The sequence below is a fragment of the Euprymna scolopes genome, chromosome 40 (assembly GCF_053919585.1).
Source record: "Euprymna scolopes isolate OS-2025 chromosome 40, ASM5391958v1, whole genome shotgun sequence".
Classification (NCBI taxonomy): Eukaryota; Metazoa; Mollusca; class Cephalopoda; order Sepiida; family Sepiolidae; genus Euprymna; species Euprymna scolopes.
In genome coordinates this window covers 19,096,220-19,123,480 of record NC_136521.1, presented here as the reverse complement: position 1 = coordinate 19,123,480, position 27,261 = coordinate 19,096,220, and the positions used below count along the sequence as shown (strand labels likewise).

Sequence of the window (27,261 nt, the reverse complement as noted above, 5' to 3'; positions counted from 1 at the left end):
CTCCAAAAGTATGAGAATGTAATTTACAAAATTAATACATGAAGCACTTAAATTCACTGTCAGCAGTCAACATTAATAATTTAATTTAATTTAATTTAGTTTAATTTAATTTAATTTAATTTAATCCAATCCAATCCATCCATACATACATACTGAAAACATCGCATAAAATTTTAATTTTTGTATATAAACAAATCCGGCACTCATCAAATTCTATCAGCGTTTTTTTACAATATTACATCAGCTGATATTTGGGCTTGACGATGAATGCCCTGGAAAAGTCTATTTTTATTAATGTTAACCAGGTTTAAAATGTTCTGTTATTCTGAAAAACAGCCAAGTTTGTTTGCATATTTCCAAACTGATAAACATTAATCAGAAATGACTTTTCCAGGGAATTCATCGTCAAACTGCAAGCAAGATGTTGAACTCAAATTATCAGGCTCAGTCAATTTCCATGAAGGAATCGCAAGAATGGATGGAGCTGATTCAACCAACTCTGGATGAAGGATACGAAAACGAGAAAAGGTTTTTAAAATAAAATTTTATTTCTTCCAGCTTTTATTTCGCGATTTCCCATAATTCAACTCCCATTCTTGCATGTGTAACTTGAAGATTTTCATTGTTGCTTGTGCATCAATGACCTACAAAAGAAAAAAAAACGTTAAAAGACAAATATGTGTATTTGAAAATACTAAGAGGATTAGCTTATGTTGACCAGGGAACATAAGAGGGAGTGCCTCAGGGGTCTATTCTTGTTCCTGATATTTATTAATGACCTCCCCGACAAAACTGCCTCTGAGATGGGTATATATGCTGATGACACTACACTCTATAACAGGCATGACAAGAAAACAAATGAACACATGCCTAAAGAAATGGCAAAAACACTAAAGGATGACCTCCAATCTGTAGTGGAATGGGGACATAAATGGATGGTCACATTCAATGCTGCCAAGACTAAACTGGTTTCCTTCAATAATTACAAGAAACCTTTTCTGTCACCAATAGCAATGGCCAGTGACTCCCTGTCTGAGAGTACATCTTTCAAACTGCTTGGCCTAACGTTCACAGGAAACATGAGTTGGAACAATTATATTGAAAACATTGCCAGGGTTGCTGCGAAAAAGATAGGCTCTCTCTACTGTGCTAGAAAACTACTGACACCTGAAAGTATTCTGTACCTCTATAAGGCCACCATTCGCCCATGTATGGAGTATTGCTGCCACATTTGGGCTGGTGCATCTGCTACTAGTCTCTCGCTCCTAGACAAGGTTCAAAAAAGAGTCGTCAATCTGATAGGCCCTGAACTGGCATTTAAACTTCAGCCTCTGTCCCATCAACGAAACGTTGCATCCCTCTGCTTGTTCTACAAGTATTTTAATGGTGAATACTCTGACGAACTGCAGACACTTGTACCCCCACAACATAGACACCCTCGACAAACCTGACAGGCAGCTAAATCCCACCCCCACACAGTAGAGATCCCTAGATGTAAAAGATCTTTCTACTCCAGTAGTTTCTTTCCCAGAACCGCTAGACTCTGGAATTCCATTCCAGGTTCCTGCTTCCCTAACTGTACTAACATGCAGAAGTTCAAGTGGAACGTGAACCGACATCTTGCTGACCAAATCCCTACATAGTGCCCCAGTAGTTGCTGCCCCTAATAGTAGCCCTCTACACCAAAGTGGCAATGTGCCTTGTTTGGGGTGAAAATGTAATAAATAAATAAAAATAAAAAAAAAAATTAAAAAAAAAAGAGAGTGTGCGTAACATTTTCCTTTTAAAAACGCTTCTCTCTCTCATAGTAAACTTTTACTTCACCTCATTTCAATACATTAAATGCTACGCAAAGCAAAGATCCGAAAGTGAATGTTAACAAGACCAAATTTATGATCAGTGATTGTAGTGTTGGAAAGTTGCAGAAAAACCAGTTTGTAATACTTGTAAGCATTAGATACACAAGAAATGGTATGGAATTACTGGCTGAGTGATTTATAACCAGTTTGTGTGCAAGAATTGTAAAACAATGGAGACAGATATGAGAATTCAGATGTGTGGAATGCATATTTGGATGCAACGATTCAAATTTTTTAGATGAGGATTCATAATTTGTATTATTTGGACTACTGGTCTCATAACATCTATGTCAATGTAACCTTCGATATTTTTCAAGTGCATCTTGTCAAACTAAAATCTGTTCAGAATTTCTAACAAAATTCTTTATTCATGAAGCTAGTTTGCTCTTGTTCCATCAGCCATGACCAGGTAGAAGTCTTTGTAATTGTATTCTTAGCATCATCTACACTGAAGATTGTCACTTAGAACTGATTATCATTTAGCACGTATCAGTTATGCCATAGGTTATCGTGTACTTATGGTGTACAAAGTTCCATTCGACAAGATATACCTGAAGAAGGTCGGAGGTTACATCCACCAAAACATTGTGAAAATAACATCACAGATGAGAACAGTAGTCTGAATAACCCAAATAACAAAAATATTTAAATGGAGATGCTTATGAGGTTCTTTAAAAGTTTTGTTAAATTGGAGCACAGGGAGGAGTTGGCGCTAGTATGACTGCAATAGTTGATGGGATAAGTTCAATGAATGGCATCGCTAATCATCAGAGCATTACGGCTGTTGACCAAGGGAAGAGTCAATCTAGTATGTGCGTGCGATGTAAAGACGTATGAAAGTGAAATCTGGCCAGTGAAGATTGTCTATACATGTTCCATGGATAATAACACATGTTCCATGAAGAGAAATGATTATAGAATGATACAATATATTGCACTCATACCAAAAACAGTGACATTCACCTGACGGTGGATTGAATCGACTTCCTTGAAGAGTTTCATGGGAATATCCAATTCACAAGCAATTCCCAGTCTCTTATATTCTCATCAGCAGAGATGACGATGTCAAATTTTTGCAAGGTGTCGATGTCCTCCTACAAACAGTGCCTGATATTCCCAAATGGTCACCCATTTGATACTAACGTTGCTTAACTTCAATGATTTTATGACAACTAGCGTGTCGACATGATTATGCCATACAATGGTGTAATGTAATTTAAGTCTGAAAAACAAGCTTAGATCTGATGACTTCAGAGGAATATTAAATCTGAACAATATAGGGAGATGCATGCAGAAAAGCAGACTTAATTTGATTACATTTAAAGAATGGATGAGAGTGCTTGGGTTAGTAGATGTAGAACAGTTGAGGTAGCAGGGTCAGTTGGTAGGGAAAAAAAAAATCAAGAAAAACATGAGGAAGTGAGTTAAGAGAAAAAAGGAATAAATAAAGTTAACATTTAAAAACAGTCCAACACATGTCATTGTATAAAACACGTGTTAAATCAAAGATTAAATTTTGTTCAAGTTTTTTTTTTTCTTTTTTTAATAAAATCCATATATTTGAAAGAAAAACAAATATTTTTTGACAATTTTTTTCAAAAAACTTCAGTGCACGATTTTTTTCTTTCCAAACTGATAACAAAACCGTCACAAATAGTACAGATAAATAGTCTAATCAATTTTATGAAACTTGTTTTGAGTATAAAAAAATTGGGGTCTTTTTTATGTATATTTGGAACACACATTTTTATTATGGTATTTGTTTTTTTTGCAGTCGATTATGCGATTCATATTAAGTGACTTTAATTCTTTTATTTTTCAGTTAATCTCTAAAATGTGTCATTAAAATTTTTTCAACTGCTCATAAAAATAGTAAGAGCATAATTCCATTTCAAATCGTCCAGAAATATGGAATTTTGTAATTTTTTTTTTTTTGAAATTTACACCACAGATAGAAAAGCATAAAAACTAAGAAATCCTGAAAATTTGAGTATCTAAATCAAAGCAGTTGTCAATCTAAAACATTTTTCGCTTTGTGTGAATTGCACAAGATATCACCTGGGCGACATTTTAAGAATTATATTTTCTTGAATATTTTCAATTTGGAAGATGAAGTGATCCTGCAAATTCACTCAGATAAGTTTTTGACACGAGGAATCCAAAAGTGGCATCAGATTTGCTCAAAAATGAAGATTTTTATTTTATTTTATTAGATTTGGAAATTGAAATTATTCACTTGTGCACTAATATGGAATTTTAAAAAATAATGTGGCAGATATGGTGTTTTTTGGATATTCATGAAGCCAATAAGTTCTAAATAGATATATTCTAACCCAGAAAACAGCAACTCTCTCTTTATCAGAAACCTGGAATGTGAGGACTAAAGGATAGAAAAAGGGAAGCAAGAGTAAAAATACAATATTGCTGGAAGTAAACCAAAAGTAAACTTTCTACTCTCTTTTCATATAACTTGACTAAAAACCGTCTCTCGACTCATTAGCACACACTAATCATAACCAAATGTTAATAGATGTAATATTCTGTTTATTTCATTCCGAGAATTATTAGGTCATTTTATCAACAGAACAATTACAATTCTCAAAAATTATGGTGTGATATAAGATTTGAAAGGGTTTTTACTGCATTTGAGTTGCACAAAGTTTTGGTTTTATACTAAAACCAAGTTTGAGTTTTACACCAAAACTCGTACAAAAAAAAACAAAAATTAAACTTTACCGAGTTATGTTGTCCATGTTGAATTTCAACACCCAAAAATTTCTGGGTAAGATTTTTTAGTGAAGGAGTTCTTCCTTCGAAAAGTTTTCTAAATGGTTTGTATCTTGATGTATCTCGCAATTTTCTCCAAGGATGATCCAAAAAAAGAACCTACGTTAAATAAAAGAAAATTATTTTAAACTTGCTGGAATCACAGACAATAAATAATTCATAGGAAAATTTTGAGGTAAAAAGGACATAAAAAGGTTTTGGATGTCTTGAGATGAGGATTGATTTTTGCATTGAAATATAACAGAGCCACACCACGTGGGGTGAGAAAAAAATAAAGAAAAAAAACTATATTCTCGCTATTTAAATAGTTAAGTTTTTTCCTCCCTTTTAACATGTGAAAATGTTGTCTTTGAATATTAAGAAAAATACATTGGAATTCCATTTTCTTTTTTACAAATGAAAAAAAAGAATAAATGAAGGAAGGAATTTCTGAAGGAAAAAAGAAAAAAAAGTAAAATGAAAACGTTGTACAAACTATAAATGAAGACATTTTATTTGGATTTATTCATATTTTGTGTGAATATTTGAGGGGTTTTTCTGGCTTTATTTTATTACCTCAGCGCAGGTTTTATTAAAATTTTTATAATTTTTTTTTTTTTTTTACATATGAAGGTATTTAATTCGAGCTGCTAGTGCTGCTAGCAGCTGCAGGAGACACATATGCAAATGACAATGCCAGTGCACAATGTGATGTCACAGCAGAGGAAAGAGAAGACAAAAAAAAAAATGCGTATCGGGGGAGATGGATGTATGGCCCTGTGGTGGCAGTAAGATACCTGCAAGTGGTGTCAGAGCAGAAGGGTTTTGTAAAGTCCACAATACACCAGATAAACTAAAAGACTTAAAATAAGAGACAATGCATTATTTTGGAAGAACCATGAATAAATGCATTTCATTTCAACGGAAAAAGCTGAACCGAATTACTTCCTTTTTTTTTTTGTTTCTTTGAAATTAGTCGCTACATGCAACATGTGTGTTCATGTTAACATGTAATGACAATGTTACAGAATTTTCAACCTTCAAAACACTGTCGCTTAGAAATGATTTTTGGAACAATATTAGCCGCTGTGTCATAAGTCCATGTGGATGATGTAACAAGAACAATCTACCTCCATGGATTAAATAAACACTTATGTTGGAAATTATGTACCGATTCCAGCTAACGTGTGAACATAAAATATAGTTGTTGTTGGTGAAAGAAGACGAGAACAAGTGGCGATTTACAAATCAATAAGTACATACATATATGTCTCTATATACATATATTTATTCAATTGTATTAGGTACAAATGTCTTGTTATGTCTGCGACAATATTCATTATTAATTTCGGAAAAAAATTCCCTTTTCAAATGGTGGACATGACAGATCGATTCAAAGCTTGCTAGATGATGGAGCGAAAGTTGGATAGCTGTGTGGGGCCTCGGAGCAAATGTGAGGAGGGGATTTATGTATGGTCTAATTAGGTAATTAACATGTTTATATTTTTATTTATTTTTATTTTAGTTTATAACTTGTTGCTTTAGCGTGACCTTTTTTTAATTTTGTATGTTCTCTATTTTGTTGTCTTTATTATTATTATTATTATTAATTTTTTTTTTATTCCTGCTGATATGTGGGATGCCTTGGTAACTTCCACTCCATCATCCAGCATGCTTTGAATCAATCTGTCACGTCCACCATTTGAAAAGGGAATTTTTTTCCGAAATTAATAATGGATATTGTTGCAGACATAAAAAGTAAGACATTTGTACCTAATACAACTGAATAAATATATGTATATAGAGACATATATGTATGTACTTATTGATTTGTAAATCGCCACTTGTTCTCGTCTTCTTTCATCAACAACGACTATATTTTATTCCTTGCATTGTGATAGCCTTCTAAATCTCTACTACATACCTATCCCACACAATGCTTCAAGCAAACTACATATCAATTCTAACACATAAAACAATAAAAGAAATCTGAATGAGGATAAATAATAAACATACTTAAAATAATTTTAAAAAATGTTTAATTTCATTCTTGGAAATGATGCAGCATTAGTTTATGTAACACATGGTCGACTTTTTTTTATTACACTTCGCTTCCGATAGTTGGTGAATTGTTGACTTGGAGCTGATCTCTTCAAGTGTTCTGCTTTTTTCAGCTTTTCTTTTGATTTGAAGTCTTATATTTCCCATATGCTAAAATCGAAAAACCTGGAACACTTTCATCACTGAACATAAATTGAATATTTTTAAGATGATGCGAATGCAATTTCGTGAAAACCACTGTTTGATACGAAACAGCAATAAATTGATCAATAGAAGAATTCAATAATTTTCAATTAAATGTTTATCAATATAGTGTGTTGAATCAGAACGATATGGAATGGTGTTGGGTTTTAAATTTTCGAGGTATCCCTCTTTTTCAAAATCAAATCTCCACTCACTCTAAAGAGTGTTTTCATATTTTAGTCTTTCAGAAAATGCTATTTTATTTGATATTTGTTGGAATATTTATTAATATTTATTATTAAATATTTTATGTCTGCTTATTTTTTTTAAGCTAAACCGTTAAAATTTTAACTAGTAAAAGGAAGTTACTCGTCTGAATTAAGTACTATCTCCTTTAGTGAGAAATAATTTAAGGTTTTAGTTTCTTCTTTTTTGTTTTTATTTTATTTTTTTACAGAGTCAAGCGTGGTTTTGAAAATCCATCACTTAACTCCAACCAATTTTTATCGATGTGATTGTCTTAAAGGTAATATCTCTATTTGCCTCCGCACAAGTGCAAAGCTAAAATACAAGGTTGGTTTTTGATATAGAGAAAATCCAGTTTCACAAAAAAAAAAAAAAAAAGACACTAGATTAGGACAAAAATAAAAATTGAAGGTGCTTATACAGCATGGGTCACATATAAAAATTGTATTCCAAGTAAAAGTTTTTCAATATACTTACACATTAGGTAAAAATAAATTTCATCAAGAATTAGCAAAACTGATCAAGTAAATGTTAATCTATAATACAAATCTCACCTGTCTGTTTGTATGTTTGTTTGTCTAAAACTAAAATTGTGCACTTGGTCATTATCAAAGTTTCTTACAGCATTTTTCGCGGTGTGTCTCATACCCGCTTCCACAGACAACTGATTTGAAAACCTCTCAGCTTGAAAAAAATGCGACGTCACCATTCCACTTCCTCCCATGAAGTGTTGTATCGATGTTATTTGATTTGCTGCTGCTTGCCTCAACTTTATGTCACCTGTTTAAAATTTCATCTTTAAGAACCGATTCGGTTTTACAGATGCAAGTCATTATAGTGTGTACTCCGTGCGTATATGTCAAACTTTATACTAGCTGACTTAATTGCTATTAGCATTGTGTCTTTAACATTTTAACATTACAAAACATTACTAAGACTGTGCATCCAAATCGAATACCTTACATATAAAATTCCAAAGAAGATGTACACAAAAACAATTGCTGATGATCACCTACTCACATGGGCAGCAGTGACAACAAGTCATGTGACACACGATTAATTCTGATGAAGATGAAAGAAATTTGTGTTTTTACCTTCAAATCATTGCTGACTGCATGACCAACAAGAATTTTATCTTTTATTAAATCGCTAACTTCTTTCTGAACAATTTGGAATTCTGTACCTGGAATAGAAATTGAAAAAAAAAAATTATATATATATATATATATAAAGCTGTGTGTGTGTGTGTGTGTCTGGTCACGAATAGGCTTCTATATGGTTGACTATTTTAAAAAACTGATTACATATAATGATAGATGTATCGAGACACAGGAATGGCTATGTTTGATCTGGCAGAACGGTGATCCATTAAAATTGTGGGGGTCTGCGTTCGCGCCTGGTCCACAAAGTATGGAAATAAAATATTTAAAAATTAAAAAAAAACGTTTACAAGTGTTTTTGATATAGATGTACATAAGAATACTTTGATAAGTATGTTTTAACTTAAATAGGGATGGTATAATAAAATTGTGGGGTCTACGTTCGCGCCTGGCCTCCATAGAATGGAAATAGGCACAAACTTTAATAAAGACTTTTCATATCTATCTGCGTAAGTATACTTTGATAATTATGTTTCAGTTTGAAGAAATATGGTATAATAAAATTATGGGGTGTTCGTTCACATCTGACCTCCATAGAATGGAAATATGTCACAAAGTTTAACAAGGTTTTTTAATATAGATCCACAGAATATTGTGATAAGTGTTTTAGTGTGAGCAGGTATGGTATAATAAATTATGGGGTTTATCTATTTTATTTTTACTTTCATCATATTTTGCTTTGGTTTTGATACCCCCAAATTCAACCGAAATTTATAACCCTTCCTTTTCATAACCTATCATACTTTCATAAATCAGAGTCCATTTTATGTAGGTTGTTTTTGAACACAGTCAATGACGGATACTTTTGTTAGTATATATATATATAATTGTTTAAAACAATATCAAAAATGGATACAGGAGAAACAGTCTACTTGATGATGGTTTCTGGTTTTGAACTCGGAAATTGATAAACTGTCTTTATCAGAAAACTGTTACCAATTACATTTTAGGTTGGATGTCAGGAGGGATGGGGGGGGGGGTGAAGTAATAATTTGTTTTTACTATTTTTTTTTTTTTAATTATTAAAATATAAAATCAAATTGCTTTTTATGATCAGAATTTTTATTTATTAAAAATAAATCAAATAAAACTTTTGCATTATTGAAATGTTCATTTTCTTGTGTTTGAAAATATGTTTTATAGTTCATTTAGTATTTTTTAGAATTGGAATTTTTTTGTCTTGTTTAGAAAAACGTTTTAAATAGTTTATATTATGGAAATATTTAAATATTTTAAAAAAATTTTAAATAGTCCAATAGTTTTTATAAAAAGGTAACAAAATATAACCGTCATAGTAATAACATTCGATAGAGAATTTTTGCCCCAAAATTGTCTTGTATTCTCCGATAAGGTAGCCTCAGGCAATAAGTTAACCTCTTATCGAAGAGAGAAGGTAAAACCTAGAAAGATGAAATTCCTAGAACTGCACGGAACCATACCTCAGCCTAACAGAAAAAAGGCCACTTATTTCAAATGGATAAGATTGTTGAGAACATATCTTTGACCTGAGGGTTCTAGTAGAAAGATGGACAGTTTGATTTGGAGGAGATAAGATATATATACACACACACATATACATATATATATATATTCAAGCATGTCTGATTGAACACAACAGAGTTATTCTTTTCTTCCGATTTTTCTGGATATCTTTTTGATTCGCCGAACAGTCTTTTTTATTTCATTAGGCATGTTATATAAATGGCACCCAAAAGATGTTCAGCTATATTCTACTGAAGCACTTTCTATCGATGCGCTCGATTATCATCAGGAGCGATTGTTGTTATTTTCTTTTTCTTGGAGGCTTAGTGTATTTATAGTTTTTTTTTATTGATTAAAAGGTGTGTGCAGGATGGTTAAGGATGAATTATTTTTAATTTCGATTTTATAGTTTATTTATTTAGTTTCTTGTTATTAAATAGAAAGCGCTTGAGTAAAATATGGATGAACAACAACGTTTGGGCGACATTTTATACAACATGCCGACTGAAATAAAAAAAGACCGCTCGGCAAATCGAAAAGATATCCAGAAAAATAAAAAAAAAAGAATAACTGTCATGTTCAAATAATGACTTGCTGCCAAAACATACAAATATATATATATATATATAGGATTTAAGAGGAAAACATGGATAAATGATGCGGAGGAGTATTGCAATATAGTTTATAAAAAAAAAAAAAAAAAAAACACTAAGTAGACAATTGTTAAAAGAAGACCATTAGAATCGATAGCTCACACTCTTGATTCCAAATATTAAAACGGTCAAACTCCTATTTCACAAGCCTTGTTAGTACGGTGACAGTACTTGTTATGGGATAAGCTGATCTAATAATTTCAAGAATAAATTCAGAGACACTAAATACAGTTACATCTAAAACGTTGTGGCAGAATCAAGTGTACTTCTGTAACATACATTTGTTAACTCACTTTTTGTTATTTCTATCACTTTGTTTGATTTGATTATTACAAGCACAACATTACAATATGATGATAACATCACATTGTTTTTTGTAATTTTGGCAATAAATGCTGAGCAGCAAGAACTTACCATTTTCTAACTTTTCCGGAGTAATTCCACTGACAGCTGTTCGATAATCTGTTACAGATTCTCTGGGTTTAACAAATTTATCGTACACACAAATATCATTTTGATCAACAAGAGAGACTCTGGCTAACATGTTGTCTTTCCCATCAGGACCCGTACCAACCATTTCACAATCAATAGCAACATATTCTGAAACTCTGAATGAAAAAAAATAAAAGATTCTTGTACATGAAATACATCTGTTTCTTTGTCGCTTTCATCAGCAATAGCAGTTTTGTTTTTGTCAGCAATAGCAGTTTTATTTTTGTCAGCAATAGCAATTTTTTTTCTTTGTCGCTTTTGTCAGCAATAGCAGTTTTATTTTTGTCAGCAATAGCAATTTTTTTTCTTTGTCGCTTTTGTCAGCAATAGCAGTTTTATTTTTGTCAGCAATAGCAGTTTTATTTTTGTCAGCAATAGCAATTTTTTTTCTTTGTCGTTTTTGTCAGCAATAGCAGTTTTATTTTTGTCAGCAATAGCAATTTTTTTTCTTTGTCGTTTTTGTCAGCAATAGCAGTTTTATTTTTGTCAGCAATAGCAATTTTTTTTCTTTGTCGTTTTCATCAGCAATAGCAGTTTTGTTTTTGTCGTTTTGTTTTTTGTTGTTGTAGTTAATGTCAGAAATTTTGTGACCAAGAAGATTTAGAATTTGGATAATTTTGATCATTCTTTTATGTTAAACTGGCGAATTTGTATAAAAAAAATTTGAAAAATTTTAAATTCTATATGCGTTAAAGAGTTCAACATAAAGATTCCCAAGTTTGAGAAGACAAATCTAAAGATGGTTGGAAGTCACATCGGCTGAAACGTAAAAATAACAACCAAATTGAGAATAGCAACTCAAATAATCCGTAATATCTGAAACAGGTTTACATCGTATTCAACAGCCAATATAGCAGCATAAAGAGAAGCTTTATCTCAATTAACCTTTATCTTCATACCAACCGTGACACAAGCAATAGTTTCCTTTGCGGATAGATTCATCACATAGATGCGACACGTTAATAATGCGGTTCATCCGTCAGAACAACGAAGGTATTCCCATTATCCTAGGAATGATGGCCAACTCGTGCTGGGAGTTTGTTTAAAGTGTATCTGGTTTGCGCAGAGCAAACCTCACTTTCTTGCCCAAAACCAGCCTGATCCAGCGGCAAGGCAGGATAGAAGCAACTGGAGGCCAGGTGAAATGCAAGAACTATTGGAAGTGTTCACATCTTCTACATACAATGCTTGGTATTCCCAAATGGTCGCCCATCTGATACTGGCCATGCTCACCATTGCTTAACTTTGAAAACCTAACAAGAACCGGTGTATCAACATGACTATGGCATATATCACATTAATAATTTGATAATTTTCTATCTTAGATCTTTTGCTTTTTGGAAAACAATAACAAAAAAAAAAAAAAAAAAAAAAAAAAAATCATAGTTTATTAACAATTTGGCTAAGTAATAATCTAATAACTAAATGATACCGCACTAGTTAAATTTAACTTTCAAAATCATATTTAAAATTTTGGAAATTAGGAATTATTGAATAAATAAAAAAAATCATCCTATGGACAAAAATCTGCATGCACCTGAGAAGGGGTGATTTTCAGATCGTCTAATGTGGCGTCTTTCCGCAAAGGAAAGTCAGGGAGGGGGTGGTTAGCAGGGTTCAGTGTGGAGTTGGAGGCAAATCGACTGGCAAAAAGAGTCACCAGCCTCTGTCCATCGACGAAATGTAGCATCCCTCTGCCTGTTCTACAAGTACTTTAACGGTGAATGCTCTGACGAACTGCAAGCACTTGTACCCCCCCCCCGACGTAAATACCTCCCACAAACCCGACAAACAGCTAAATCTCACCCCTTCACAGTAGAGATCCCTAGATGTAAGAGAGCCTTCTACTCTAGTAGTTTCTTCCCCAGAACCACTAGACTTTGGAATTCCCTTCCGGCTTCCCCAACTGTACTGACATGCAGAAGTTCAAGTGTAACGTGAACCGACATCTTGCTGCCCAACTCCCCACATAGTACCCCTGTAGCTTATATCCCTGATAGTAGCCTCCTACATCAAAGTGGCAATGTGCCTTGTTTGGGGTTAAAATGTAATAAAAAAAAAAAAAAAAAAAAATCTTTTAAATGAAATCAAACGGGAAATAACACCAAAATTGAAAAAAAAAAAAAAAAAGATGGAAAATAAAACAAGTAAAAAAAATTTTCTTAACAAAAACAAAGAAAAAGTTTTTTAAAAAAAGCAATACAAAAAGAGAAATGGTATTAAATTAATACTTCATTAATCGTTGTAATATGTTATGTTGATATGTAGCTGTAAAATTACAAATCAAATGATCAGCTTTAGAAATGAGAATTTGGGACCCAAATCCAGAAAAGATTCAAATCTTCAAATTTAATCATGGTTCTTTTTTTTTTTTCTTCAAATTTTTAATGAGTTGAGAAGTGTGAAAACTTCTGGTAATACTTAATTCCCTTTAAAAGGGCTCCACATAATTGCTGACATTCTAAATATCGTTTTTATTGGTGCAACAATTTAATAATAGGCAATAAAGTAATGTAAACTAATGTTTTTGCTTCCAGCAGCAAAACAGAATTCAAAATGTCAAAATATATTTTTCTATTATTTCAATTTACTGAAATATTCAAAAAAAATTTGTAAACGAAAAAAAGATGAAAAATAATATTCAACAATACAAAATATCCATAAAATTTTTAAAAATCTTTTCTTTCTTTTTAAATTTTGTGCCATTTATAGGTGTTCACTATTAATGAAATATTTGAAATACAAAATCCTAATAAAAACTTCAAAATCGAAATAGATTAAATTTTCTTTAATCTGATCAAGATATCTTAACTATTTTTGTAATATATTTTTTGGTGTTTGATACACAAATGAAATATGACTGTTTGAAATACAACAGAGAAACTATCTGATATACTGACATATCAAGCAAAACTTTGTGTCGACCAAAAATAATGGAAGATTAAGTAGAATTTTAGTAATAAATAAAATTAATTTCTTAATCAAATTTTCCCTTATGCATGATAGTAGATTATGTCCCTTCTTTGAAGAAGCTAGGCAGTCTTGTCCTCTCGATTTTGTTGATTAAGAATTCGTGTTAGAACGATTAATCAAAATCGGAAAAATCAAATCTTTTTGTGGTATTTGAATCGCCATCGGGAAAATTTTAGCTTAATTTTAATTCTAATATCGTTTTTCTTAATTTTTTTTTTAAATAAAAAATCAAAAAAAAATGAAACAAACACAAATGTATTTATTTGTTAAAAATTGTTCATTTACAACAAAAGATTAATGACAACAGAACCACAGATTATAAATCTTATTCCCATAAACTAACTGACTAATTTAGATTTTTTTATTGGTCAGTTATGGCGAACAATTTAAACATTCTAGATTTTGCTTGCCTCTTTCATGAGGCAACTTTTTGCCACCTACTGGCCAAATATCTTTATGCTGCCTTTCAGGAAGTTCGCAGCTAAGTATTAAAAATTTTTTAATTCTCTGGACAATTTATTACAATTTCACCTGTGCCAGCGTGACACTCATTGTCTGGAAATAATTTTTTATTGCATTTTTTCATTTTGGACACAACACACAAGTGATGAAAATCCCATAATTTTATCAAAATCTTGAATATACATAAAGGGAAAACATTTAGAAATTTGTCAAATAAAGAATAAATTATATCTACATTTAAAGGTACCTTGCCACTCCCAAAAAAAAGATATTGTTATTGTAATTAACAGAAAAAAAGAGATGAAAAAACAACTATGCAACAAATATGTTACCAAATGCTTGCATAAATTACTCTTCAACTTATATGGATAAGATTATTTGTGTTTAAACTTATCTTAAAGCAATTTTTAGTTCAAAATAAACCTAGTGTCCACTCTTAAGTTAGAACAATAAAATACCTGTCCATAAGCCCTGATATCCGCTTAAAATCGAAAATGAAACAAAATGCTTGTAGAAAAACATTAAATAAATGTCAATCATGTGAAAATGTAATTTTCAACCAGTATTTTGTTTAATTTTTGATTTCTGGGCGATTATAATAGATAAGATTAGTGGTAAAAATTTGTGAATGTCCATAAAAAGTTAGAATCATTTGAAACTGATGGTCATTATACATTAAATTTATATACGCAACTTCCTCAAAATTCTAAAATAATTTTTTTTTTCTATTAGCCACATAATCATCTAAAAACAAAAAAAATGCAGAATCTCATTTTGAGGGAGTGATTAAAATGGCAACTTAAACTCACTAGTTTTTATTTGTTTATTTATCTCGTTTTTTATTTTCTGCGGTTCTTTTTAGGTGTTGTACAAAGTTGCCATTATTAACAGTATTACTATTATTATCATCTGTGTTATGATTTAATTTGTTGTTAAGAGTTATCCCCCTTGGGATTGACATTCATAATAAAAGCGCCCTCTGTTTCATTTTCCCGCTCGATCCTTTCAAGAGCGTACGTGTATTTTACAGTTAATAAAACCTTTCTAAAAGGCAATTCTTTACTTACTGATACTATTCACTTCAATTTTATTAACTGTAAAAAAAAAAAAAATAATGGATCGAATCTTACGTCCCGACAGATTCGAGGTGGAACCTACATGCCCTAATTCCGAAAAATCCTATAGGCATTGGAAATTAACCCTCCAGAATTATATCCGCTCACATAATAACGGATTAATCGAAAACACTTCAGATAATTTCTTTGCCTTGATCAATTGTATTTCAGCCTCTGTTTTCGATTTAATAAGCGATAAAACCGACTACGATAGTGCATTAAGAACATTGGACGCCGCTTATTTAAAACCTGAAAATATTGTTTATAATAGATATCGATTGATGACGACGAAGCAACAAACAACACAAAATATAGATGCCTTCATACTACAATTGGAAATGCTTGCCAAAACATGTAACTTCGAAGCGGTTTCTGCTGAAGAAAACAAAAATCAATACATTCGGGAAGCTTTCATCGGCGGAATTTCTTCTTCGTCCATCCGACAACGACTGTTAGAAAAACCCATCCTGACTTTACAAGACACATATGCCACGGCCAGATCTCTTGAACAAGCAGAAAAGCATTCGATAAGCTACGCAAATAACTTTACTGTAGCAGCTACAAATAATCCTTCGGGCTACAATCGTATAGCTGTGACTAAAGAAAATATGCATCCAAAAGGGGTTTGTTTTTTCTGTGGAAAATCACGTCATCCTCGATATTTATGTCCTGCACGAAACGCCGAATGTAAAAAATGCAAAAAAAATGGTCATTGGGCTAAAGTGTGTAAATCTTCTATTTCTAACACTCATACTGCTGTTCTTTATGACGACTCTGACTACCCCTCACCTTCTCTATCCTGACTAGGAACTAACTCCAAAGATGTCACATTCACTCAATGCCAAATTAACGGGCACTTCGTGAACGCTATGGTGGACTCCGGCAGTGTAAAAACATTCATTAATGAAAATACTACTAAAAAACTTAAACTCTTCACAATACCTAAAAACAAAACTATAGCTCTGGCTGCTTCCGATCAACATGCTAAAATAACTGGCGAAGCTGTCGTGGATTTAATACTGAAAGATAAAACCCATTCTGGAATAACAATTGAAATCATTGAAAACCTTTTCATTGATTTAATAATCGGAAAAGATATTTTAAAAAAATATAAAAAAGTAACACTTAAATTCGACGGTCCTAGAGACAAACTTATAATTGGAGCTATAAACACGAATAATTTTTTTCCTACCATAAACGTTCCACCCCCTCCTCTCTTTTCTAATCTTTCTCCTCATACTACTCCTATTGCGATAAAATCCCGACGTTACACTTTTGCCGCCAACAAATTCATAAAAGAAGAGACTGCTAGAATGTTGAAAGAAGGCATAATTGAACCTTCGATATCTCCGTGGCGAGCGCAAGTTCTTGTAACTTCGAATGAGAATCATAAGAAAAGAATGGTAGTCGACTACAGCGATACCATTAATAGATTCACGGAACTAGACGCTTACCCAATGCCTAATATCAATAAGATGGTAGACGACATCGCTCAATATAACATCTTCTCTACTCTCGACCTAAAATCTGCTTATCACCAAATACCTATAAATCATGCTGATCGTAAATTCACTGCGTTTGAAGTAAGTGGCAAACTTTTTCAATTTACTCGTCTTCCTTTTGGCGTCACCAATGGAGTAAGTGCTTTCCAGAGGAGCATAGACTATATTATAGAAAAAGAAAATCTAACCGATACCTTTGTGTATGTTGATAACGTAACTATATGTGGAAAAAATCAAGAACACGATTACAATCTTCAAAAATTCTACAAAATTGCTAAACAATATAACATCACTTTAAATGAAAATAAAAGCATAATTTCTTCTAGTTCTATTACTCTACTCGGCTACACCATAGAAAATAATCAAATAGCTCCCGATTATCAAAGACTAAAACCATTACTCGAAATGCCACCTCCGCTGAATCTTAAATCTCAAAAAAGAATAGTTGGAATGTTTTCCTATTACTGCAAATTCATTAAAAAATTTTCTGATAAAATTTTATTACTAAATCAAAACAAAGAATTTCCACTACCTCCATCTGTATTAAAATCTTTTCAAACATTGAAAAATGATCTAAAAGACGCCACTTTAATAACGGTAGATCCAAATAAAGAATTTGAAGTAGAAACGGACGCTAGTAACTATTGCATTGCTGCAACACTAAATCAAGAAGGTCGTCCTATTGCATTTTTTTCAAGAACTCTCAATACTAACGAAATTAAGCACCATGCAGTAGAAAAAGAGGCAGCCGCTATTGTAGAAGCTCTCCGTAAGTGGCGACATTTTCTACTCGGCAGGCACTTTAAAGTCATCACAGATCAGAAGAGCATCAGCTTCATATTCGACAATAAAAGAAAATCAAAAATTAAGAATGACAAAATATGTCGTTGGCGTATAGAATTATCCCAATGCAATTTCACTATAGTTTATCGACCTGGACCTGAAAATATTGCTGCTGACACATTCTCTCGCATCTCTGCTCTTACTTACAATCTACAAGATTTTCGTGATTTACATAAACAATTATGTCATCCTGGTGTTTCAAGACTAAGCCATTTTATAAGAACGAGGAACCTCCCTTTTACTTTGGATCAAATTAAGAATATTACTGACTCTTGCTCATCCTGTCAATTACTGAAACCCAAATTCGCCAATACCAATGGAGGGACTCTCATTCAAGCCATATTACCTTTTCAACGATTAAATCTTGATTTTAAAGGCCCTCTACCTACTTCTATACATGGCAACAAATATCTACTTACTCTAATTGATGAGTATTCCCGTTTTCCTTTCGCTTTTCCTTGCAGAGATATGACAAGCAAAACCATTATCCACTGTCTAAACAAACTCTTTTCAATTTTTGGTTTGCCTGACATGATACATACTGACCGTGCTTCTGATTTCTTAGCAAGAGAAATAAAGGATTTTTTACACAAAAAAGGAATTGCTACTTCTAAAACAAGTAGATATCATCCTGAAGGTAATGGACAGATTGAAAAACTCAACGGTACCTTATGGAAGGCCATTCAAACAACATTACATTCTAATCAAATGAAACTACCTTATTGGGAAGACATACTACCGGACGCACTTCATTCAATTAGATCATTACTTTGTACTGCCACTAATATGACTCCCCATGATAGACTATTTAAATATAGTTGTAAATCTGCTTCCGGAATTTCAATTCCTTCTTGGGTTAAACCAGGCCCAATATATATTAGAAACCACACTAAAACAAGTAAACATGACCCTCCTGTAACGCCTGCCACCCTAATAGATGTCAACCCCCACTACGCTTATGTTCAACTACCTTCTGGTACTGAAACCACTGTCAACGTTCGAGACTTAGCTCCAAACTCATCAAATGAAGAAAACTCTAATAATAATCCTACTACTTCAGAGACTTTATTTGAACCTTCTACTAATGAAAACATTGGTCATGAGGAAGACAAAAATCAATCGTCTGATCTTGAAGAAAATCAGATTTCACTAAAAAATAATACTGAAAATCAGCATTCCTGCCAATCTGTGCGGAGGTCGTCCCGAGTTCGACAATTCCCTAGTAAATATAAGGATTTTGTGACTAAATACTGAAAAAACTGCAGTTTGGGTTCATATGTTATTTGTAAATAAAATGATTCTTATGTGATTGTAAAAAAAAAAAAAAAAAAAAAAAAAAAAAAAAACATTTGTCTATAATTAATTACCCCTTACTTGAATACTTTAGGACTGGGAAAATGTTATGATTTAATTTGTTGTTAAGAGTTATCCCCCTTGGGATTGACATTCATAATAAAAGCGCCCTCTGTTTCATTTTCCCGCTCGATCCTTTCAAGAGCGTACGTGTATTTTACAGTTAATAAAACCTTTCTAAAAGGCAATTCTTTACTTACTGATACTATTCACTTCAATCTGCATTTTGTTTTTCTTTCGCAGTAAATGAAATCAATCTATTAACTGACCTAATCTATATATTTAGGAGAAAAAATATTAAAATTCTTTCATAGAGGGAAAGCAGAGAATAGTAAAAAGAGACACCTCCTCCCCATATTAAGAAGGTTTTCTAAATAGTAACATTATGTAGAAACTTGACATGGGGATGGTCTTTATTGACTATTCTGTTTCTACACTGTTTCTTATTTTGCATATCAATCATCGATTCTTTCAAATTGTTTATGAAAATTTTAGATAGTGTTAACGATGAACAAATGCAATTTGACTTTGTTTTAAAAGAAAACAAAATTGTGTCTCATAATTTTCAATCGATTACAAGAAAAACATTCAAGAAAAATATTTGGAAAGATCTGCTCTTATAATATATGCCCCTCTTCCCAAGTGTATTTTTTTACATTTTGCAAAATATAAGTAGATATTACCTAGGGGTTTATCATAATTTGAACATTTTTTAAAAAAGCATTAAATCTCTAAACATTTAGAATCGGTACTTGTATCGGAATCTGGAATTCAGAAAAGAATTGGTAATTGTGTTGGAATAAGGGAAAATGTTGGAATCATCCCATCACTACTAAGAAACAAAAAAAATCAAACAAAAGAAAGAATGCTTACTTTTTGCTGAAAATTCGTCGCAAATTTGGTATAAAATTTATTGTGCAAGACATTGATTTCTTGCTTGGTGTAGCACTGGATTTCACACTGTCCGATTTCATTTCGATTAATGTTTTATCAACGTCATCAAACCAAATTTTACTTCTAAAAGAAATCAATTGGTAAATTAGAGTAAGAGGAAAAAAAATTTTTTATGTCAGACATCATTACAAAATAACAATATACACAAAAAAGGATAAGATTGGCTAGAAATTTTGTGTCGAATTTGAAAGCAAATGAAAAGTAAGAAAAAAAAAAATGCCATTAAATCAAATGCTCATGAATTGTGAATTTTGATATGTCAAGTTTTTTTGCTAGTTCTCGTATTGTGTAGTGTGGATTATTCTCACCGTCTTTGGTTATCATTTGTAGAGGATGGTTTGCCTTAGCGTTCTCCATCATTACGCCTAAAATATCTAAACTTTGTGAAGTGAAAATGAAATCAATAAATTTCATAATAGGTTAAAGTAGTTTGCTTGAAGCATTGTTTGATGTGTATATAAGAAGAAATTTAAATTTATAAAAGACAGAACAATGCAAAGGTGTGACGGAGGACTCAAACTGATGCAACTTAAGATGGAACCAACAATGCAGTTTTACTTTTATTGATCCAATTCATGCGTATATGCATAGCCACATTTTATATATATATATATATATATATGGTGATTGTCACTTCTTGACAGAAGACCATCTTTTCCCTTGCTTTATTGTTGATTACTCAATTATTTTCATGTATTTTTGAAAATATATATTTTTTTTAATATTATAATATAATTATGTACACATATATCCACTTATACACACACACACACACATATATACATGTGGAGATGTGATCAAGAATGTATCAATTCCTATTTTCTGTGCGAACGAAGGTGGCTCTTCAGACCAGCCCTGCTTTTACACAGTCTGTTGCAAAGGTCACACTTAAACTGAGATTGAGGGATGCCAACTGGTGCTGCTCTACTGTTGATGCTCATATGACGCTTTAGGCCTCCACTCGATTTATAGACCACAGAGCAAACAGAACATCTGTGCCCTGCATAGTTTACCCTATCAAATGGGTAGTACTCTCGCCAGAGATGGAACCCTGGATGCTGAGGTCAACTATAGGATACAGCGTGCCACTAAGGCTTTTGGTGGCTTAGAGAAGCGAGTATGGTCTGACAGGGGTATAACTATTCATACAAAGATCAGTGTCTATCAATCTTGTATTTTACCATCCCTGCTTTACACTTCTGAGGCCTGAACAACTTATGGTAGACACATAAAAGTCATGGAGAGAGTGCACCAGAAATTCCTGAGACACATTCTGGGCATCAGGTGGAGCACTTTTATATCTGATGTGGATGTTCTCATGCGAGCTGATGTACCTTGTATCAAGAAGTTGATTATACGCAACCAGATGAGGTGGGCTGGACATCTGATACATATATATATATATATATATATATATACACACACACATACACATACACGTTTTATTTACTTTTTTATATACAATATTTTACATGGAGGATGTTCTTACTTACGTCAGTCAGGTGGTGTGTCTGTGATGCTATATTTCAGCATGTCTTCCATTTCGTCAGGCGTGTTTTCGACTTTCAAACATGCATGGCAGATTTTATTGTAGATGGAGAACAGGTTCACAGAAATTGGAAATTAATTTATCGGTTTCAGATGCATTAATTTATTAATATCGGACGTGTTGTTACTCGATATTATTTGCAGTTATTTTTAATATTAATATTTAGCCTTAATTACTTATCTTTGTATTATTAATCAGTCTTTATTAGGTTATTTTATTTATTTGTTTGTTATTTCTGCTGTTCTCTTAGGATCGTTGGTAGTTTTCATTTCATTTTTAACATTGTTTACTATTATTGGCATTCGATATAGTTTTAACTTATATTTAACCTTAATGACCTTGTATTACTCGCTAGTTTTTATTTGTTTATCTCGTTTTTTTATTTTCTGCAGTCAAGTCTTATTTTTTCTGTGGTTCTTTTTAGGTGTTGCGACTTTTTATGACGAAGGGGAGGTAACTGTTTATATATTTTCATAGTTAAGAATTTTTTTAATCAAGGGGAGGTAACATTTTTCCTTTTTATCTTTTTTTTTAGTTTTCTTTTTCTTAATACTATATCTATACTCCTATAAATTTGTTTTTTGTTGTTTTTTTTGTGTATTGATATTCATATTAAAAACCCTTTTTTCTATTTATTTAAAAAGAAAATACAACTTTGTTATATATGGGTCATGGAATTGCATTCATCTGCAAAAGATTTAGCTAATTTGCATATTCTTTTAAACATTCATTTTAATTAATTCCCTATTAGTTTTTTTCGGTTTTCTTATGGGATGATCATCATCGTTAACTATTACGTGCAGACATTCTACATGATTTATACTTACATAATATTTGCATAAAAAGTTTATAGTAAATACAAAACTCTTTCTATATTCATATATACATATGTATTTTTGTTTGAAAAATTTTGCTTATCAAACTCCTCCGTCAGTTTTTGATTTACAGACATGAAACTTCATATATAGGGTATTCGGACACATGCAAAACTTTATATCTGTATCTTGGTCGGGGAAAATCAATGCCAAAATGTGAAAATTAAAATGAAATTTGTCAGGTGAAGGTCGAACAACAGCATAACAAATATGATTTAATATTGGTTCATGTTTTAATTTTCAGTTTTGCAGTAAACGTGTTTTCATCGTACAGTGATTGGCATCAAAGGGAGAAAGTCAATCGTAAGCTAAACGTTTGGGTTTCAATTCCCCGTGGTGTCGCACCAGTCATTTTTTATTTTAACTTTTTAAACTATTACTATATACTGGGTTCAATAATAAATATGAAATTTGCATTAATCAAATTATGATATTTAGGTATATTTTACAACCGGGCAATGCCGGGCAGCCTACTAGTTTAATGATAAAACATTAGGAAGTGTTTAAAATTGTTTTAAAGGTGAAAATAAAAATACTATTTACCAAAATTTAGGAAAATTCAAAAAAGAAAATACATTTGATCACCAGTGAGTGTCTTCATCCAGATCTTTAAATATCACTTCAGGGTGTTAATTGAATTTAATCAAGTACTTTATCCATTACGCCACAGGTCCTTGCCCAAAGGACAGTGAAGATTGGTAACCATTATTGAGATTATTTAAGAGGATGGTTCAACAAGAATTTGTTAACATTGGACTTGAAAACGACCATGTTGCAGTCATCTGAGAGGCAGTTTTATGGTATTGTGTTCTATAGATAGTTTTTGGAAGGAAACTTTGCTCACGAAAGTTGCATTTAGTTTTAGGTAAACAGAACTAAAAATCATTTACAGTCATCACCGTTATCCTAGAGTAACTTTTAACGTTGATAAAAAATATTTTTAAAAACACTTACTTTTCATTATTTTTCACCTTTTTTGTGGAAGGTGAATTATTTTCTGATGCTAATGATTTGGAAGAATTCTTATCCAATGACGTTTTCGATAGATTCTATAAGAAATAAAGATAAAAAAATTAATTTTGCTACTAAATTCAATAAATCACTTAGTCATATTTTTACTTACCATGATTGTACAAACCCTTTATATAGGCGTGCTTTGTTGCCAATTTTTGATTATTGATACACACGTGTTGATCCTCTCATTGTTATCGCTATGATCGTTCTGTTGAGCTGACAACAAACACTAAAATCTAGACACAGCCCATTAGATAAAACAGGAAAAACCACGGCATTTAGTGAGCTTGTTAATCAGTTAGACATGGGCAAAACGACACGTACCAATCCTTTTCAAAAATCACTAAACTTATGTGACTTTTGTTAAAAAAGATACCAACCATAAAGATGGGGTCGACTTTACAGAAATAATTAGTTGTACCCGGCATTGGTCAGAATGCAGTTTGTTGATACACTTTTTTAATTATATATAGAAAAAAAAAAGAAAATTTTAAATGTAAGGTAAACAACTTGTTATATTATTCAAATAGAAACACAAATTATTTCCTCTTTATCTTTAGGTGATTATTTTAAAAAATTTTATATTAATTTGCCTGCACTACAAATTTTTTTTTTTTATGAATTGTAGCAAATTAAGGTATTATATTCAAAACATCGTACAAAAAATTGTTTGATAAAAAAGAAAAAATTGTTAATTTGAAGGAAAATTTGATTTGTCAGCTGAAAAGCTATTTGTATCCGAGTTTAAAAATCAGACAAGAAAACTTGATAAAGATGACTTTTTCCTAAGAACTTGTTTTCCCTATACAAAATTGTACCGTTTCTCATTAAACTTATATATAATTATAAATTGAGACTGTTCACTCTGAATTAATTATGACTAGAAAAAAAAATTGTAATTTGTTTCTTGTGACTTTTTCACTGATTATTACCAGATATACATTTAACATAATTCACCAAAGACTTTGCAAAATTTTAAAACAACAAATCAGGATTCACCTTTTTCGCTAAAACAAAATATGCTTCAATTGAGATTTGAGGTCTTTGATATTCTAGGGTTGAAATTTAAGTTCGTCTTTAGACTGCCGAATGCCCTTAAATGTTCGCGTAAAAAAAAAAAAAAACACACGTAACAACAACAATCCTTTTTCTTTTCCTGTTTAGACAATCATAGAAAATCCGTCTTTCTTTCTTCCCATTGACACACAAATTTACCATACGTTCAAACGACTCTGAATCAACCAAAACATATCTTCCCTCGATGAAAGAAATACCAGCTTTTTTTATATGCTCAAATTCCATCATCTTAATTTGCATATGTCACCTTTTCGTTTCCTATTGCTTGGGTTTCAATTTTGAATGTCGGAGACTTTTTACAATATGCACACACCACCATTAGACGCTTGTTTCTAGATTTGAAAAAGTCGTCAAAAAACAAGTATATAACAAATAAATGTTATCAAAGGCAAGACAAGTTACTTTTCTACCTAATTGGATAATTTTCTAGTGTTTTTATTTAATGTAATATGTTTATTCAGCTCGAAAAACATAGTGTTTATCGATGTATTGGAAAATTTAAAATGGCGCCCGACTCTCTCTTGAATACGGTAAGTTTAGGGAAAGGAGTTATAAATAAAAAAAACTAGACAAAATACAGTTAGAAACTCGCTCAATATATGTTACAGTGACATAGGCTGACATATATTCGGTGGGATTTTAACAGTATTTTGTATATATTTTTTTATTTTTAACTCCTTTCCCAAACTTACCATGTCAAAGAGAGAGTCGGGCGCCATTTTAAATTTCCCAATATATCGGTAAACACTGTTTTTCGAGCTGAATGTTACATTAAATAAAAACACTAAAAAACATATCCAATTAGAAAAGTAACTTAGGGTTTGTATTACTGTACACATAGATTCGAAAAAGTTGTCAAAAGAAAAAATATATATATATATATATATATATATATATATATATATATATATATAACAAATAAACGTTATCAAAGGCAAGATAAGTTACTTTTCTGCCAAACTGGATATATTTTTTGTGTTTTTATTCAATGTAACATATTTATTCAGCTCGAAAAATATACAGTGTTTACCGATGTATGTATTCGAAAATTCAAGATGGCGTCTCACACCCTCTTTAACACCGTAAGTTTGGAAAAAGGTGTTCTAAATAAAAAACTATACAAAATACTATTAAAAACCCACCGAATAATATATGTCAACCTATGTCACGGTAACATATATTGAGCGAGTTTTTAACAGTATTTTATCCGGTTTTTATCTTGAATGTTCCAATACATCGGTAAACACTGTATGGTTTTCGGTCTGAATAAACATGTTACATTGAATAAAAACACGAAAAATATATCCAGTTTGGTAGAAAAGTAACTTATCTTGCCTTTGATAACATTTATTTGTTATATATTTGTTTTTTTGACAACTTTTTCGAATCTATGTGTACAGTAATACAAACCCGGTTTTTCTTCATTTTTGTTTATCGCCATAAATAGCAATCTGAATATGCACCGACGGTACTTCTGCAGTTTACGGTGCGATTTTTTAGATAAATTTTGTTTATTAAATTGTTAGACGAGAACAGTACAGAACAGTTAACAATCGTCCCTCCCCATATTAAGAATGGGTTTCTAAATAATAATTTAACCACCTAATTTGAGACGGGGGTGAGTTTAGAAAATTACCAAAATAAAAAAATGCAAATTGAATCAACAAGTTTGAAATGATACTCACACTCGATAAATCTTTCCAATTTGGAGAATAATCTTGCTTGTCAGTTGGCAGACATATACTTCTTTGACGTACTGGTGTAATTATAGAAGTTGAACCGCATTTCTCCGTGGCTGAACGTTTACTTAACAAGTTTTTACGATTCGTCGTGTTATCATTATTTGCGACTGTCGAACACGTGGTGGCGCCATCTTTCTTGTTTTTTTTTCGATGAATAATTTTTTTCTTCTTCCAATTTATCCGTTTCAACTTGAACGTTTTAGACTCTGAATCGGTTTTATTATTTGAGGTGACTTTCATTTTTCTTTTTTTTAAAGAAATAACTGGAGAATGTCTCCGGACATAAACGTATGAATTTATAAAGATTAAAGAGTTATTTCCCTTGATAAAATCATTTTAGGGATTTTTCATACTAAAGAGCTTCAACAATGCAGACTTTCTGTATGCGGACAGTTTGAACAATGGACGAAATAATGTCATTCACGAAATTATTTTATTTATTTGGTCCAAGTCCAGCATTCAACATAATTAAAATTATGATTTACGTCACGAAACAAAAATATCATATTCCACAAGTTACTTAAGTTGATCAAGTAGTCTCCTTTTAAAGAGAAAATCATTTTTTTTTCATATTTTTAACGCTTAATAGTATATCGTAGGCTGATTGAAATCTCTAATTTTTGGAGAGGTTGTTAAGGGGGAGATAACCACTTTATTTATTAAATATGGCGGATCAAGACACAACGTTCTCGCTTCCTCATGAAATTTGCTTTTCTTATTAGTAAAAAAAATTACTTGATCAATTTATGTGATTTTTTGGAATATGACATTTTCGTCCCATGACGGATGCATATATCATAACGGTTTTTCTGTATTTCTATCTTTTTATTTATTCATTTATTTATTTATTCTTTTAGTAGGAAAAAACGTGATCTGTTGAGTTACCTATTGAATTCTAGT

The 27,261-nt window shown here is 31.7% G+C and overlaps 1 protein-coding gene across 2 annotated transcripts; it reads right to left on the bottom strand.

Annotated features, from left to right (window-relative positions):
- Positions 1 to 525: 525 nt before the first annotated feature.
- On the bottom strand, positions 526 to 26,978 carry LOC145265411 (uncharacterized). 2 transcript variants are annotated; one of them, XM_080121238.1, is made up of 7 exons: positions 26,305 to 26,978; positions 23,483 to 23,577; positions 20,024 to 20,167; positions 10,825 to 11,018; positions 8,210 to 8,298; positions 4,596 to 4,745; positions 526 to 644 (listed from the first exon to the last, which is right to left on the bottom strand). In XM_080121238.1, the coding sequence occupies exons 1-7, from the start codon at positions 26,599 to 26,601 to the stop codon at positions 546 to 548; spliced, it is 1,068 nt and encodes a 355-aa protein (XP_079977364.1). In that variant the 5' UTR covers positions 26,602 to 26,978; the 3' UTR covers positions 526 to 545. The 2 variants fall into 2 exon arrangements, with proteins under 2 accessions (XP_079977364.1, XP_079977365.1); XM_080121239.1 differs by having other exon boundaries at positions 20,024 to 20,164; positions 26,305 to 26,971.
- Positions 26,979 to 27,261: the final 283 nt, after the last annotated feature.